Source organism: Vombatus ursinus, unplaced genomic scaffold (genome assembly GCF_900497805.2).
Source record: "Vombatus ursinus unplaced genomic scaffold, bare-nosed wombat genome assembly UNPS02011916.1, whole genome shotgun sequence".
NCBI lineage: Eukaryota > Metazoa > Chordata > Mammalia > Diprotodontia > Vombatidae > Vombatus > Vombatus ursinus.
In genome coordinates this window covers 2,551,385-2,569,958 of record NW_020951694.1, presented here as the reverse complement: position 1 = coordinate 2,569,958, position 18,574 = coordinate 2,551,385, and the positions used below count along the sequence as shown (strand labels likewise).

Genomic DNA, 18,574 nt, shown 5'->3' with positions numbered 1-18,574 from the left:
TTAGAGAGTTCATTGATGGCCTGCTCAATTTCTTTTTCTGAAATGGAGTTATTTAAGTATTTTATTTCCTCTTCTGTTAATCTGGGCAATTTATATTTTTTTAAATATTCATCCATTTCACTTAGATTGCCAGATTTATTGGCATACAGTTGGGCAAAATAACTCCTAATTATTTTAACTTCCCCTTCATTGGTGGTGAATTTTACTCTTTTCATTTTTGATACTGGTAATTTGGTTTTCTTTTTTCAAATCAAATTAACCAAAGGTTTATCTATTTTATTGTTTGTTTTTCATAAAACTATCTTTTGGTTTTATTTATTAGTTCAATAGTTTTCTTAATTTCAATTTTATTAATCTCTCCTTTGATTTTTTTAGAATTTCTAATTTGGTATTTAACTGGGGATTTTTAATTTGTTCTTTTTCTAGCTTGCCCAATTCATTGATCTCCTCTTTCTCTATTTTATTCATGTAAGCATTTAGAGACATAAAATTTCCCATAAGAACTGCTTTGGCTGCATTCCATAAGTTTTGGTATGTTGTCTCATTATTGTCATTCTCTTTGATGAAATTATTGATTGTTTCCGAGTTGTTGTTTGACCCATTCATTTTTGAGGATTAGGTTATTTAGCTTCCAATAAATGTTTAGTCTTTCTTTCCATGGCCTTTTATTACATGTAGTTTGGACACATGTACATGTGTCATGATCTGAAGAGGATGCATTTAATATTTCTGCCTTTCTGCATTTGATTGTGAGGTTTTTATGCCCTAGTTCACTCTCTGTTTAGGTACCATGTACTACTGAGAAAAAAGTATATTCTTTTCTATCCCCATTCAGTTTTCTCCAGAGGTCTATCTTTTCTAAAATTCTATTCACCTCTTTAACTTCTTTCTTGTTTATGATTTATCTATTTTTGAGAGGGAAGTTGAGGTTCCCCACTAGTATAGTTTTACAGTTTCTCTCTGTAACTCACTTAACTTCTCCTAAGAATCTGGATGCTGTACTACTTGGTGCATAAGTTTAGTATTGATATTATTTCATTGTCTGTGTTACCTTTTAGCAAGATGTGGTTTCCTTCCTTATCTCATTTAATTAGATCTATTTTTGCTTTTGCTTTGTCTGAGATCAGAATTGCTACCCCTGCTTTTTTTTACTTAAGCTGAAGCATAAAATATTCTGCTCCAGCCTTTTATCTTTACTCTGTGTGTATCTGTCTGCTTTAAATGTATTTCTTATAAACAATGTATTGTAGGATTATGGTTTTTAATCTGCTATGCTATCCACTTCCGTTTCATGGAAGAGTTCATCCCATTCACATAACTGTGTACAGTTATCTTTATCTCCATCCTATTTTCCCCTCTATTTATACTTTTCTCTCTCCTTTCACTCTTTCCATCCTCACCTGTGTTTTGCTTCTGACCACTGACTCCTTCAATCTGCCCTCCTTGCTATCAGCCCTCCTCCCTTTTCTTTTCCCTTTTCCCTACTACTTCTGCCATCCCTTCTGTCTACCCCCTCCCTTTTCTTTCCCCTTTCTTCTCCTACTTCCCTATAGGGTAAGATAGATTTCTATACCCAAATGTTATTTCCTCTTTGAGCAAAATCCCATGAGAGTAAGGTTCAGACAATGCCCAATCCCTCCCTTCTTTCCGTCTACTGTAAATAGTTCTTTTGCACCTCTTCATGTGATGTAATTCACCCTATTCTGCCTATCCCTTTCCTCTTCTTCCAGTACAGTCTTTTTTTTTAACCCCTTAATTTTTTTTATATCATCACATCAAAGTTTCCTTATACCTACACCCTCTGTATATGTATACCCATTCTAACTGCCCTGTGTAGAAATGTAAACAGTTTAACCTTATTGAATGACATGGGTTTTTTTTCCTTTCCTGCTTACCTTTTTATGCTACTCTTGATTCTTGTATTTGAAGATTGAGTTTTCTGTTCAGCTCTGGTCTTTTCATCAGGAATGATTGAAAGTTCCCTATTTCGTTGAATGTCCATCTTTTCCCCTAAAAGATTATGCTTAATATTGCTGGGTAGTTGATTGTTGATTGTAATCCAAGTTTGTTTGTCTTCTGGAATATCATATTCCAAGCCCTCTGATCCTTTAATGTAGAAGCTACTAAGTCCTGTGTAATCTTGATTGTGGCTCTACAATTTAAATTGTTTCTTTCTAGCTGCTTGCAGTATTTTCTCCTTGACCTGATAATTCTGGAATTTGGTCACAATATTCCTGGGAGTTTTCATTTTGGGATCTCTTTTAGGAGGTGATCAGTGAATTCTTTCAATGACCATTTTACCCTCTGGTTCTAGGATATTGGGGCAGTTTTCCTTGATAATTTCTTGAAAGATGAAAGATGTTGTCCAGGCTCTTTTTTTGATCATGGTTTTCAGGTAGTCCAATAATATTTAAATTAAGTAAGTTAGCCCTCAAGGCAAATGCTTTTCAGTGTTGGGCTGGATGGAGCCCACCCTAAATTTTGTTTTGCTTATATTCAGAATCCAGTCTGGGTGAGACCTTTCCCTGGGGAAAGGAGCCCCTGTCCTTGTACTGCAATGATGAGGATGGGATATGGACCCCAGAAAGGAAAAACCCTGGACTTTCCCACATGGCCAAATCTGTGGTGTTCCCCTGAGGCTATAATCCCATCAACTGGCCTTTCATTGTGGCTACACCCAAGCTCCCAATTCTGTTACCCTTAACCTAGCCTAGCCCTCCATTATCTTACCTCCCTTTGGCCCTGGCCAATTACCACCCTTAATCCTATCTAGGCTCCATTCTCCCTTGGCAAGTGGTCCAGGTCCCTGGAGTTCTGTTATCTCATAGACTACTTGGCCACTCTCATCCAGATCCTCCTTAGACCCCTCCTCCAGTCACCCCAAACTACTTGGCCACTCCTAGATCCCTCCCACAGTCTTTCTGTATATAAGGTCCATCTTGTCTCCATTAAGATGCTCAGATTCTTACAATCAAGCTCAGTCTGCCCAGTGTGACAGATGTTCTAATAAACTTTGTCTTTGACTGAAAGAAGGCTTGGGTCAAATTCTTTTGGGCAGGACCCGCATGTTGTGATTTGGGGGTTCCAGAACCCCTAAACCTCAACACCTCTAACACCTCTATTAGAGTTTAGGGTGACCCACCTCATGAAGGAGAAAAATCAGCCAGAAAGGTCTGGATGGAGATGGATTCCCCTGTCCAGATAGCTGGAGGCAGCAGAGTCTTGTGATGAACCTTGTGATCTCAGCAGGAGGAGCTGAAGACTTCTAGCCCATTTCCTCATTAAATGTCTGCTAATCAGGGTTGATTTTCACTTGTCCAGGGCATTCCCTTTTAGAAGGATATTTAAGGCTCTCAGGGTCTCCATTGGGAGTCTTTGGTTACTGAGGGAAACCACTAATCATCAATTTATTGATTGCCAGCCATCCTAATTAATAAATTGATTATTAATTATCCAGAAACTATGCCTCTGAGAGTTTTTCTTTTCATACTCTGGTGTGGTAGTGCTCCTCTTGGCCTTGAGACTGTAACATTTGTCCTTTACGTGTTGCTTTGCTCCCTTCCCTGTTCTTCCTCTTTACCCTACTTGAGACTTGATCTATTCTTGTGGCTTTATTTCTCACTTCTTATGGTCCTTTCGTCTCAGAATTAGTTTTGCATTTTTCTTCTAGTTGCTTGCTAGATATTTCCATTTGATGTCCTATGAAAACCACAGTTTAAATATGCCCCAAACAGAGCCTTTTTCCTTGCAGATCAGAGTTCTCTTTAACTTCTTCATCTCTAGTCACTGTGGTTCAAGATTGTGGAATGCTTTTTCTCTGGGTCTTAAAACTAGAGAGTTTGAAGGAACATCAGTGGTCATCTGATTCGCCTCTCCGTTGATTTTGCTCTCTCCACATCTCTGTTATCTCCCAGTAACATGTTGTCAAGTGCTATTTTATTCTTCAGAATATCTCTGTTCTGGCTTCTTCCCCTACTACTCTTACTATGACACACTTGAACCTAACAATTTCCTTACTATTTTTTTGTTGACCTTCTAATCCAGTAAAAAAAAAAAATTATGTGTAGTCATTGTAAGAACAATTAAAATGGAAGTTTATTGTATCTTTTCTAATCACTTTCCCCTTTTTTCTTGTTTGTGTATTGGAAGTGTATACTTCAGTTATGTTGAGTATAATGTTAAACTATATTTGGCTAAGAAATAAGGTGTTTTGATCAAGGGCATTTTTTCCATCTATTAAATTTTTATTTTTGTTTTTTGACCTAGACCTACTCTGGACTATTCTGTGTAGTCATAAATCCTTACAAGAATCTTCCAATTTACTCTGAAAATATTATTGAAATGTACAGAGGGAAGAAACGTCATGAGATGCCCCCCCACATCTATGCTATATCTGAATCTGCTTATAGATGTATGCTTCAAGGTAAGTGGATATTAAAGTACTAAGTTTGTTATTCACACCTTAGATATAAATTAAATTCTGCCCAGACAAGGGGTAGAAACATTGACCTTTACGTATAGGCAGCAGATAAATGCTCTTTTGTTACTTTTGAGGCTTTGTTTTGTGAAATTTATGTTTTTCATTTTAGCTCATTTTTAATTCTCTTGTTTGTATAGCATGTAAACTTTTTTACAGTGCTTTCATGTTTATAATCTTTCATAGGTTAGCCATTATTGACTAAGTTAAATTATATTAAGATCAAGATTTTTCAGGGAAAGTATAGATACCATCTCATGGGGCAGGAAAAGCCATCTGTGATTTTGAGTCCTTGTGGCAGGAAGAAGCAAGACTAATCAATATCTTTTCTCCTGAGTTGGATTACTTAGGAAAGGATGAAGTAGATTTGATAACTAATGACTGTTTAAGGGCAAGCATTGGAAATTAGAATGCAGTGGTGATTTGTGTGCCTTTGTTTCAGACTTGTGATCTTGTGGTTCAGGAAACTCTTCCTTGAAGAAACTGCCTCTGCTAATGCAGAACAGTGATTCTTCTGCTCCTTTGTTTTAGTTGTCTGGGGGCAATGAGAGGTTAGTTGACTTGCCCCTGGGATCACAGAGCAGGTATATGTCAGAGGTAGGACTTGAATTTAGGGCTTAGTGACTTTCAAGGTCAGTTTTTCATATGCCATGCCATGTTCTCTTTGTGTTTTTTTTTTCTTTATTTGAGAAAGTGGAATTTAAATAAATTTAAATAATATAATTCCCCATGGTAACTCTTTTTTTTTTTTTTTTTGGATTACAGGATATATTGCCTCCTACCTTATATTTTTTAATTTAAATTTCCTTTTTTGTTATTATGAGCTTGAATGACATCAACAAACATGAAAGTTCCTCTATTAAAAAAAGAAAACTGCATGTGAAACAATCTTCACTGCATAATAGCTTGGTCTTTTTTTTTTTGGTCTATTTAAAATGTAATGTGAAATACTTTGAATGCTTCCATGTTTGTTCATGTCCTCTTTTGAACCTTTTGCTCACTTCTGTTTCTTTTTTAAAATGATTTCTTGATTTTCTTTTCTTCTTTTTTTAGTATCATTACCTTCCAGTCTCCCTCCAATCCAAAATAAAAGACCTTCTTATAACAACAAATACAGTTTGCCTTATTTTAATTTATGGTGATGTATTCTTCCTTCTCCATAAGTGCCAGACTATAATGGAACTCTAGTCTTTCATGTTTTTAGGGTCTAGAACCAGTAGGCTATGTGAACCCCATATCATTTTTATGTTTCTCACCCTTATGGCACTTTAATTAGTATTTAATAAAATCAGTTGTTAAAAGGGAACAAGCAATTAAGTACCTGCTATATGCTAGGCTGCTCAGGTAGGTGTGCTGACCCTAATTAACTGTGTCACCCTGGGCAAGTCACTTAACTCTGCCTCAGTTCATTATCTGTAAGATGAGCTGGAGAAGGAAATGTCAAACCATTCCACTATCTGCCAAGAAAACCACAAATGAGGTCATGAAGAATGGGATATGAATGAAAGGACTGAAAAATAATAACAAATATGTGCCAGGTACTATGTTAAGCACATCACAAATATTATCTCATTTGGTCCTCACAACAACTTTGGGAGATAGGTGCAATTATTACCTCCATTTTATAGTTGAGGAAACTATAGCAGAGAGAGATTAAGGGACTTGATTGGCTAAATTTGGAAAAGAGTGGCTGTTTGAATTTAAGTAGGGATTCCTGTGGTTTCCCTAATGAATACTTAAAGGAATTGTAAATTGTGGGTCATTATATTTGTTGTTTTCTTTAATTTCTTTTTTATTTGTAAATGCATTCTGTTTTTAAGTACAAATTGATGCATATAGGAAGTAGTACTCTTGAAGCTTCTATTAATAGGCAGAGAAGGCATGGTTGTCTGTGATTATCTTTTTTCAAGGTTCTGTGAATAACTAAAAACCATCCTATTAGCTTACTCTAAAATGTTGTTGTTTTTCAGTCTTCTTCAATGGTGATTTGAATTCTTCACTTCAGGCGGCTGAGTGGTCCCCTGAGATACCTAACTGCCCCATTTTTTTACAATCATGCAATTCAAGTGGTCTTTTAAATTGAAGCAGGCTTCAAAGGAAGAAATCAAAGCTATCAACAATAATTTGAAAAAAATACTCTAAATTACTAGTAACTGGAAAAAGAATCTAAATATAGACAAATATTTATAGCATCTCTTTTTGTGATAGCCAAAAATTGGAAACCAAGGAGCTGTCCTCCTATTGGGAAATGGCTAAATACAGTGTTACATATGAAGGTATTGGAATATCATTGTGCCGTAAGAAATGGTGAAATGGACAATTTCAAAGGAAACTAAGAAGTCCTTTATGAACTGATACAGAACAAAGTGAGCAGAACTAGGAGAATAGTTTATACAGTAACATTTTAGAGAACAACTTTGAAAGACTTTAGAATGCAGTGTTATAGCGCAAGTCCAAAAGAATGAAGATGAAACATGCTACTCACTTCCTGATAGAGAGGTGACAAGCTTAATGAAGAAAGAGACATGTTTTCAGATGCAGCTTCTCTGTCAGGGATTTTTGAGCTTTACCAGTTTCAATTCTTTCTAAACTAAAATGACTGAAGGGGAAAGCAACGAATATTGGAGGAGATATGGAAAAACTTTTAGTGGTTTGTGGAGAGTACTGGGAATCATTACAGTAACTTCCCCTTATTTCTTTGTAGAGGTTGGGGGCTATGGGTGTAGAACATTATGGAAAGTAAAACCTCTGTTGATTAGTTTTGTTGAAATTTTTTATGTGATCTCAATCAAGTCATTCAATTTCCTTAGCCTCATTTTCTTTACCTATAAAGTGAAGAGTTTAGATTAGGTAGCTCTGAGAGTTCCTATTTCTCTAAATCTCCTTCTTTTATGATTGAATTTGCTAGGCTGTTGGAATTCCTTGTTGGTTTGGTTTTTTTTTAAATTAAGCAAGATATCTTTGAAAGAAACTGTTTAGACCTAATTGCTGATTGCTAGCTAGGGAGTAAAAGAGGAAAGTGAAATTCAGGGGCAGCTAGGTGGTATAAAACTGATTTTAGTTTCTAATATGTCAGTGGAGAAATTTGATTTGGTGAAAAATATTAAAAATGATCTGTGATGTCATCAGTTTGGGAATTCCCTACAAGGCTGCTGGCTGTTCATCTTGTTGTGTGAGTGTTGTCCATGTCCTCTTCTAAATTTACTACAGATGAATTTTTTTGTGTGTCTAGAAAGTAACCCATTGGTAGTTTGTATGCAAGTACACAAAATAAGTAAATTAACTTACATAGTTTAATAACTCTTTGGGCATAATTCCAGATTGCTCTCCAAAATAGTTGGGTCAGTGTACAGTTCCACCAGCAGTGAATTAGGTTCCCAGTTTTTCCACATCTCCAATATTCATTGCTTTCCCCTTCAGGCATTTTAGCCAGCCTGATAGGTATAAAATGATATCTCAAGGTTGTTTTAATTTGTATTTCTTTAATCAGTAATGATTTAGGGCATTTTTTCATTTCTATAAATTGGTTTGATTTCTTCATTGGAAAACTGTCTGTTCATATTGTTATTTTAAATTGTCAGTGCCTGAACAATAAGAAGTTAATATCTTTGGGGCAGCTGGGTGGCGCAGTAGATAGAGCTCTGGCCTTGGGGTCAGGAGGACCTGAGTTCAAAACCAGCTGCAGACACTTCACACTTACTAGCTGTGTGACCCTGGGCAAGTCACTTAACCCCAATTGCCTCACCAAAAAGCAAAAAAAAAAAAGAAAAAAAAAAGAAGTTAATACCTTTCCAATTATTTAAACATCTTTATTTCTGTAATGGATATTTTGTAATTTTCAAATAAGTTCTGAGTATGTTTTACTTGTTGGTTATCCTCCCAAGTAGTTTACACATTTCATAGATATATTGAATGGAATTTCCTTTTCTATCTTTTTCTCCTGGCTTATAGTATTGAGCATAAAGGTTGACTTGTGAGTTCATTTTATTTTTTATTTTTGTTTTAACTTATTTTTAAAAATATATTTTTATTTTATTAAATATTTCCTGGTTATATTAATAATTTTAACATTCGTTTAAAAAAATTTTTAAGTTTCAAATTCTCTCCTTCCTACCCTTCCCCTCCCCCTTGAGAAATCAAACAATATGATTATATGTGTGAAGTCATGTAAAACATTTCCATATTAGCTATGTTGCAGAAAAAACAAGAAAAATTAAAAGGTGAAAAAGTATGCTTTAATCTACAGTAAATACTTTTTATAACTTCTTAAATTATATTTTCAGCTAGCTCTTCAGTTAAATCTCTGAGCTTCTTTAAGCTATCATATCATCTGCAAAAAGTGATAATTTTGTTTCTCCTTTGCTTATATTTATCCATTCAATTTCTTCTTTCCTTACTGCTTTCCCAGAACTATATGCATCAATAGTGGTAACAGTGGATATCTTTGGTGGTTTTCTTTCTCTGACTAAACTTTCCTTGGTTTTGCTAATTAGGACCATATTTCTCTCATCAGAGTTTCTTTTCATCTGTCTTTAGTTTTCCTTTTTCCTTTTTAATTTGGTAATTTGGTTTTATTCTCATCAAATAGGTAAGTTTATTTTTATTAATTTTTTCAAAAAAGCTAGTTTTATCACTTCAGTGTCCCCCTCCCCCCATTTTGTTTCTCTTCCTTGATTTTAACAATTTCTTTTTTATGTTTGGGGATTTTTCATCTGTTGTCATTCTAGTATTTTTAGTTGCATTCCTAATTTGTTGAGTTATTTTATTGAGGAAAGTTTTAGAGATTAAAAAAAAAACCCAATCCTTTTCTCTAATGACAAAAACAAAAGTTTTGGTATGTTGTTTCATTGTTAATCATTTACTAGGACAAAAATCAGTGATCATTTCTATAATTCGTTCTTTGACCAATGCATTCTTTAAGATTGTTTGGTCTCTGTTTAAGTTTGAATAACTTCTTCAGAAGTTTTGTTTTGTTTTTGTGAGGAATTGGGGTTAAGTGACTTGCCCAGGGTCACATAGCTAGTAAGTGTTAAGTGTCTGAAACTGGGTTTGAACTCAGATCCTCCTGACTCCAGGGCCAGTGCTCTATGCCACCTAGCTACCCCTGAATAGCTTTTCCAGATTCCTTTTACTGGTTACAATTTTTATAGGAATGAGACACTTATTAGATATGTGACCCTGGGCAACTCATATCCTCTTTGTTTGCCTCAGTTTCCTTTCTATAAAATGGGGGTAATAATAGCCCTTACCTCCCAGGTATAAAATTGAAAATTGATTTTAATTCTGTTTTTAACACTTAGTCTAGATGATATAGGTTTAATACTCTCTGATGCTCTGTGAGTCTAAACTCAGCCTTGTAACTTCACCCTTCATTGACTTTCAGGAGAAAGTTTTTAGCTGTTTAAGCCCTGATTTCCTTTTTTAATTCATTTCATTTCTAGTGTCTACTCTTTGAGCCCCTGTGGACAATTCATTCATTTTTGTGAGGCTCCATTTGTTTTTATTATGGAGTTACTATCTTTTTTCCTAGGTTTATCTTCACTCACAGGACTTCTTAGTTGCATTAGGAATTCTGTTTATTGATGTCCCCAGCCTTAGTTCCTGCCTTCAGACTTTGAGCCTTTGTCAGACTGTGCTCGCTCCAAACTCTTGGATGGAGCAGCTGGTCCTTGATGTAGTCCTTAGAAACCAGACTGGATATTGGATATTGGACTAATTTGGGTCCTGGCCTTAGAATCCTGGAATAAAAGGCTTCTTAAGTGTTTTTTTTACCCATCTTCATCTCCTTTATCTTCCGCTGTGATCATAAATTATTGAAGAGTGTGCTGTATTTTGGTATCCCAGTGATAGCTCTTCTGTGAGCTTTTGACCAGTCTCATTTTTCTTGGGCAGCGATGTTCTAGAAGCTTCAGTCTCTTGGAAGTCTGTGAGGGGCTTTCGTGTTGCTAGGGTGCCCCTGCCCTGACTCCATCTCCTCACGCAGCCACCTCCTAGGAGTTGGTTTTGCCCCCTGCTATAGCTTTCAGGTTCTGACTCAACCATGTTGGCTTCAGGGTTCATTTTACTGGAAATCACATGGTTTCAGGCCTTCCTGTTGTATCTATGATCAGAGCTTCTATAGAATTCCAGTCATCTTGTGGAGCCCCAAACTAGATGGAGGAGCTTACTGGTGTTTTCCTTTAGTTTTATTGAATCTGCTTCATCTTTTGCCTTTGTGCATCTTTAACTGGGGTGTTTTTCTGGAAAACTGGGCTTCATCAGACTGTTTCTACCATTTTTACTGAAAGTTTGTTACATTTTATTCAAAAGAAATAGAATGTCTAGAGGATAGGATAGCATTTCATATGGGAACATTTATTCATTTGAGTGCCGTAGACTTGGAGGGGAACATTTGGATGGCCATAGTGGAAGGAGAAACAAATGATTTTTATCATTGGTCTGTAAGCTATGGTTTGAGACAAGTCCAAGAAGTAAACCAAAAGAAGAGAACAATTCTACAGCACCTATACGTAGAACCTCAGAGTAAAAAATGACTTGGCAATAAGTACCACAAGGCTGGAAGGAATGAACTGAAAATAAATAATAAAATAAAATAATAAAAAAAAAAGAAATCAAACTCTAGCAGGAAAAAAAATTGGAAAGGCATTTATTTAAATAGCTTAGAATAATTGTAGCAGAATCCCTTAAAAAAAGCAGAGCAGTCAGAACTCAGTGACTTTATAAGACACGAAGAAATTAGAACTAAGTCAAAAGATTGGAAAAAATAGAAGAAAATGTAAACAAATGAAGGAAAGGGACCAAACAAGAAACTTAGATATCGTATTTTAAGAAATCATACAGCCAAAAAAAAAAAAATCAGTGGAAGCATCAAGAGACAGCATCTAGGTGGCTCAGTGGATAGAACTCCAGCCTTGGAGTCAGGAGAATGTGAGTTCAAATGTGACCTCAGATACTTGACACTTAATTAGCTGTGTGACTCTGGGCAAGTCACTTAACCCTGATTGCCTCACCAAAAAGCAAAAAATAAAAAAAATCAGAAGAATCAGTATACAGAAACAGTAAGAATAGAAGATCCCAGTGCACAAAGCCTGGCTCACATGTCAAGTCTAACCACTTTTAACATCAGGAAGTAGGCTAGAGGAATGGGGAGGGGGGGGAGGAAGACTACTTACTATAAAGTTAGTACCTGCTTTGGTGTTTTGCAGTTTGGGATTTCTTTCAGAAGGTATCAGGACTTGTTCCTATTTTTATTCTGTACTCTGGTTCCAACAGATCTGAAAGGTTTTTGCTTATGATTTCTTTGATAGAATTTGACAGAAGAAATCCCCTTAATAAAAGGATTTATTCTGTACAACTTGGACTCAGTTAAAAGACTGCATGTGGCCTTAAAGCTGAAGGTTCTGGAAAGGGTGGCCAAGTCAGGTCTCATAGAGTGACAAAATATGCAAAGAGGGAGAGACTACTGTTTTAAATGAGAGGAAGTCTATTAGTTACTTAGCAGACACTCTTGAGGTTCAGGAAGCTCTTTAGTGGGACATTGGAGGGATGGGATTGAGGTGGTTAGGAATAAGGGAGAGGACAGCTGAGTTTGGGGAAATGAATTTGTTCTTAGCAGATGTATAGTATCATAGGGATGGAGAGGGAAGTATGCTAACATTGGGAATAAGTGTAAATGCAGAGCATTGGTGGATAAAGAGGGGTCATTTAAAGGAAGGTGATGATTTAAGACTCTTCAAGGTCATCTCTGCAATGACTTCGTTTCAGGTGGTGGCAGTTGTGTCCTGTAAGACTCCTTAAAGGCCACCTCAGAGCAAGATTAAGCAAGGGGAGGTAGGTATGTTTCAGGGCGAGGAAGTTGGGAGCCTGGTCAGGAGGCTAGTTGTATAGATGTCTTGGGAGGGTTTTTTTGTTTTTTATTGTTATTGAAAATTAACAGCATCAACAAAAGTACAAGTGTTAGACCCTGAAATTATTCTGCTGTAGATGGAATACTATTAGAAACAAATTAAACTAGAAGTTGTAAGTAGAAGTGAAGATAGTCAACTCTTGAATTAGAAAAAGAACTTATATCAGTTACTTTAGACACTAAGTATCCAACATATTTAGGGTTCTTGTTTCTTTTGTGTTTCTGTTCAGTGGAGTGTTTCACTGTTTATATTAGAGAAAGTAAATTAATATGCTTTATTCATCTAAAAAACAATTTAAACATACTTAAATGGATTTGTGATTTCATCAATCAATAAATATTAAAAAACTACGGTATGTTCAGGCACTGTGCTAAACTGGTGAGAGTAGAAAAAAAGGCAAAAGACAGGTCCCGCTCTCAAGGAGCCCACAGTCTAATGGGGAGACAATACATAAAAAAGTTGAAAAGTGGAGAGGAGGGGGAGAGAATAGATTGCATGATAAAGTGGAGAGGAGCACAGCAGGGTAGCAAATGTGGACTCATAGATTAGTGCAGTAAGTTGCAGAACAATTGAAGATTGTATGTTGGTAGACAGTGTTTCCTCACCTGAAATTCACTGTGGGTGGGCTTGCAAACCACAGTTTAAGAAGCGCAGAAGGGGGAAAGAGTGGAAAAAGTTTAAGAATCCCTGCGTAGACCAACAAAATTAGGTTCAGTCAGAAAAAACAAGTTCCACTGTCACTTCTTGTGCAGAAGCCGTCATTGGAAATAGGCTCTAGCCTATTTCAGCTCACCATATTGTTTCTCCATTGACATGAGTCAATGAATACATAAAAAGTTGTGTATTAATATTTACATGTAAATATACATCTGAGATATTGAATGTTCTGTGTCTTGTGACTTTTCTTGTGCTTTCCTAATTAGGTGTGTCTTAATATTTGTTGTCAGTTGAGCATTTAAATTAAGGCACAGCAGTTAAAGCCCTGAAATCTCTTTTCTGCTATGGTTGAGTGATAGAAGCGTAACCTTCCTTTGGTCTGGTATTCCTGCCCAGGTCATTTCTCTTCAAACTTCAGAATGGGCTAGAAGTTAGAACTGAGACCTGTTCTACACCTAGTGTTCCGTTGCTGTGATAGGTGTGCTCTGAACCATGCGTTTACAGAGATGGGAAAAATGACTGCCTGTGACTTTTTGTTGGATTTCCTCATCAGGATTCAGTGTGGTACATTTTCAAGATCTGCTTGAGGAATTTTTTGTGGGAAGCTTGCTGTACTTCTTCCTGCTACTCTGCCATCTAAGATCCACCCTCCTCAAGTCAAATGACTTTAAAACCTTCATATACTAATACTAACACCAGAATTGTAGATCTAATTTAGTGCTGTACCTTTCAAAGTTGTTATTTCGTAGGTTATATGTTTACTGTGATATTGGCACTGTTCACAATATTTTGTAAACAGTTTTTGAAGTACTTTGAGTGATTGTGTTATTCACTTGGCAATCATAAACTTGTGATACAACTATTCTGTACATCATTGTTTAGAATATTCTCACTGGTTAAAAGTGTTTTGTCCTTTTGAAGGCAGATTTGCTTTTTTGGAAGCATTGACTGTTTACAGAGATTTTGTCTATATTTTTTAACAGGATGTTGCTAATTTTTTGTGTTCCTCTTATCCTTTGAGTAGGATATGTAGTTGGCATAATATCTTGCACATGAAAGGAAGTCAGTAAATGTTTGACCTAAACGAAGTGATAATTTCCTAGATTAAGATATCTCCTGGATAGTTATTAAGAGGAAATAATTGGCCTTGTGTTTTTTGGTATGCCAAGAGTGGAGGATCCATAAAGTTTGTGGAGTCTCAGATCTAGAAGGAACTGTAATGACAGTCTCATCCATTTTTTAATTTTAAAGATGTGGGAAGTAAGTCTGAGAGATGATAAATGAAACTTGTCCAGTAGTACAGTTAATGGCAAAGCTAACTTAGAGGTTCAGTACTCCTTTCCAGTTAAGTATTTTTTCCATGTTTTTGGTCTTAGTGGTACTGATATTACAATAACATATGTTCTATCACATTGGGAGAATACTTCTGTAGTCATGCTTACAAAATTTTAATTAAACTAATCTATTGTGTATCAATATTATGTGTAAATATAATTTATTATTTATAGTTATATTAAATGGGTATGAAATAGGAAAAATATATATTTCTGTGACTGCATCTTATTTGCAGCCTGATGCTAGGCACATGGTAAGCACTCAATGAATGATTGATTTTATTTTAAAGAGAAGGCAATCTTTTTAAATCAAAAAGGTATAGCTTAGGGCATGAAATGAATTAAGGATAGTTATGGTTATGGTTGTGTAAATCAGTACACAGAGCAAAATCCAGTAGATCAAAATCACTTTTAACAACAAAAATTCCAAGCTCATTAGTTATAACACTTATTTCAAAACAACATTCTGTACAAGTCCAACAGAGGAAATAGAATAATCTCTTGGAGTTTTGTTGGAGTGTCAGTTTGTGGTAATGTCTACTTTTTGAGGACAATAGTCCTCAAATGGACTATTTAATGTTGATTTATATGAACTTTGGTGAAGGTGTAAAGAAAAAAGCCAGCATGACTCTATTATATCCATGTTGAGTGAGTGTGACATTAACTTTCTATAATTGGGCACTGTTGTACAAATCCAGCCTTATTTTTCATTACTATCTTGATTTCAGCCAGACTATGTTCCCTGAATACCATATGCTTAATCTCATAGCTTTCATTATATAGTTGTCCTCACCTAGAATGCTATTATCTCTACCTCCCTATCCAAATCGCCCATAGTCTTCTTTAAAATCTTCTATAAAATCTTCCTTAGTTACTGTAGGTCACACTGTTTTTTTTCTTTCCCCAGAGTCCTAATATATTTAGTTATGAGCTTCAGGGTGGCAGAGACTGTATTTTATCCTACTTTGGAGGCATTTCCTATATAATGTCCGACAAATGTTGATGCTCAGTAAGTACTTAAGGAAATAAAATCACTGTCGCTGCTATCTACGCCATCTCCTAGGGGAGACGTCTTTGTTTAAGCCAGAAAAATCTATTAGTTCCTCTGGTTTTCTATCCATTGTGTTACATTGTTTGCTTGAGGTTGTGGGACCTTAAGTCATTTTTACTACACACTTTCCCTGTGATTACCGTGGTTAAGTTTACTTTGACAGTGGGCATGGGTGTTCAAGTATCACATACTCATCCATTCTTTGCTGATTTGATTTCAGACCCGTCCTAGGTATATGTGATAAACATCCCTTGAAGGCTTTGGTAGACTAGGTTATATTCTAGAATCTTTTTCTGACTCTTGCCATTACATTGGGTCCATAGATGATACTTGAGAAATCGCTCAGAAAGTTAGATATGATGCCTAGATAACTTTAAAAAATGAGATAACATGATGAATGAAAGCTTGAAATGCCCTGTATGTCAGTTGTTACTATCCTTGTGACTTGTAGTAAACTTGAGTACAACAAAAGAAAACACCATGTTAATTTTTTTGGGAAGAAAAACATAAAACATTTAACTCAGATCTGCTTTTAAAATTAAGACTAGAGAATATGTAATTTAAAATTTTTTTGGCAGGGGAAGGTGACTTAGTCATTCCAGATCTTAAATTGTATCATAAAGCAGCAGTCATCAAAACTGCTTGGTACTGGCTAAGAAATGGAGTGGTGGATCAGTGGAATAGGTTAAATATGCAAGACACAGTAGTCAATGACTACAGTAATCTATTATTTGATAAACCCAAAGACCTCAGCTTCTGAGATAAGAACCCATTCTTTGAAAAAAACTGCTGGGAAAACTGGAAAAGAGTATGGCAGAAACTAGGCATAGACCAAAATCTCACGCTGTATACCAAAATAAAGTCAAAAATGGGTTCATGATTTAGATATGAAGACTGATACTATAAGCAAACTGGGAGAGCAAGGAATGGTTTACCTATCAGGTTTATGGAGAACAGAAGAATTCATGACCAAACAGGAGATAGAGAATATTACGAAAAGCAAAATGGATAACTTTGATTACATTAAATTGAAAAGGTTTTGCACAAACAAAGCCGATGCAACTAAGATTAGAAGGAAGGTAGAAAATTGGGAAAGAATTTTTCTAACCAGTCTCTGACAAGGCCCTCATTTCTAAAATATATAGAGAATTAAGTCAAATTTATAGGAATACAAGTCATTCCTCAATTGAAAAATGATCAAAGGATACGAACAGGCAGTTCTCAGATGAAGAAATTAAAGCCATCTATAGTCATATGAAAAAATGCTCTAAATCACTGTTGATTAGAGAAATGCAAATCAAAACAACTCTGAGGTACCACATCACACCTATCAGATTGGCCAACATGACAAAACAGGAAAATGATAAATGTTGGAGAAGATGTGGGAAAATTGGAACACTAATGCATTGTTGGTGGAGTTGTGAAATAATCCAACCGTTTTGGAGAGCAATTTGGAACTATGCCCAAAGAACTATAAAAATGTGCATACCCTTTGACCCAGCAATAGCACTTCGAGGGCTGTATCCCAAAGAGATCATACAAATGGGAAAAGGACCCACATATACAAAAATATTCATAGCAGCTCTTTTTGTGGTGGCAAAGAATTGGAAATTGAGAGGATGCCCATCAATTGGGGAATGGCTGAGCAAGTTGTGGTATATGAATGTGATGGAATACTATTGTGCTATAAGAAATGATGAACAGGCTGACTTCAGAAAAACCTGGAAGAACTTGTATGGTCTGATGCTGAGTGAAGGGAGCAAAACCAAGAGAACATTGTACACAATAACAGCCACGTTGTGCGATGACTAATATTGATAAACTTAACCCTTCCCAGCAATACAGGGATCTAAGACATCTCCAAAGGCCTCGTGATGGAAAATGCTATCCACATCCAAAGAAAAAACTATGGCATTTGAATGCAGATTGAAGCATACTATTTGCTTTTTTTTTTCCCTCTTCTGTTGAGTTTTGTTTCCTCTTTCTGGTGGTTCCTCCTATTGGTTCTAATTTTTACTTACAACATCACTAATGTGAAAATGTTTAATAGGAATGTATATGTATAGTCTATTGTGCGCCATCTTGGGGAGGGTAATGGAGAGGAAGGGGGAGAAAAATTTTAAACTCAAAGCATATGGAAGTGATTGTGGATAAATCAAAATAAATTAATAAAAAAAAATTTTTTTTAAAAATTCTGTTCTGTTTTGTGGGTAATTAAAAGATGATAGGGATAGAATAAAGGCAGAGGAGAGAAGATGTTTTAACACAGGTGATTGCCATAGCCATCTAATCTCTTGCCTCAAATTAATCTCTTTATATTATCCTTCTCTTGCTTAAAAAACTTCAGCAAATGTTTTTTGGTTAACATAATATAAATTTTCTAATATGGAAAATTTTAAATGAGAACATATTTGCAATTTACTGCTTGTCTTTTTGTTTTTCAGATCGTGAAGATCAGTCGATTCTTTGCACGTAAGTAAACAAATAATAACCTTTCATAATTGTCTTTGATAGTAAAAGGAACTTAGCCAGTTTTCCTAAGTCAATTAAAACATTGGTAGTTCTTTATTTAAACTTTGTTTTAGATGAAGAACCAAAAAAAAAAAAAGCATGAAATGTTGTATTGAAAGAGAAGTAAAGACCTCTTAATAATGGGACTAGTATTTAAAGTATCTCTTTTCTACTCCTTTCATTTGTCTTTTCAGTTAATAAAATATTTCTTTCTTGTCTGCTTTTTCAGATGTCAGATCTGGGTCTTAAATCTTGTATTCTTCTTTGATTTTATCCAGTTAATCACCAAGTTCTTATGTGTCTTCTTTCAGTTTTTACATATCTATTCTCTTCTCTCAGTTTCCCACTGCCAACATATATAGGTCAGTTCCTCATTAAGGCATTCCTCATTTATAATAGGTTCCTAGAGATCCTCCCTGCTTTTAGTTTCTCTCCTTTTTTAGTTCATTATTCATACTTAGGCTAGATTATATTCCTTCTCAAATGCTTGGTTAGCCACTCATCCACTGAAGAACCTATAATATTATTTCCCACCTTTAGGATGGTGATGTGTCTTGTGATCATGGCATATGAATACTGTTCAACAGAGCAAGGGATGATTGAGAAGAAATGATTTAGGGGCTATATGATAATTGTC

At 35.5% G+C, this 18,574-nt stretch overlaps 1 protein-coding gene across 1 annotated transcript in view; it reads left to right on the top strand.

The window, feature by feature from the left end:
* MYH10 (myosin heavy chain 10) overlaps nt 1-18,574 on the top strand; it is a 201,397-nt gene that overhangs the window by 32,315 nt on the left and 150,508 nt on the right. Inside the window, exons 3-4 of the mRNA XM_027857033.1 lie at nt 4,267-4,423; nt 17,871-17,898. Coding sequence (XP_027712834.1) covers nt 4,267-4,423; nt 17,871-17,898 — 185 coding nt within the window. The remainder of the gene's footprint in view (nt 1-4,266; nt 4,424-17,870; nt 17,899-18,574) is intronic.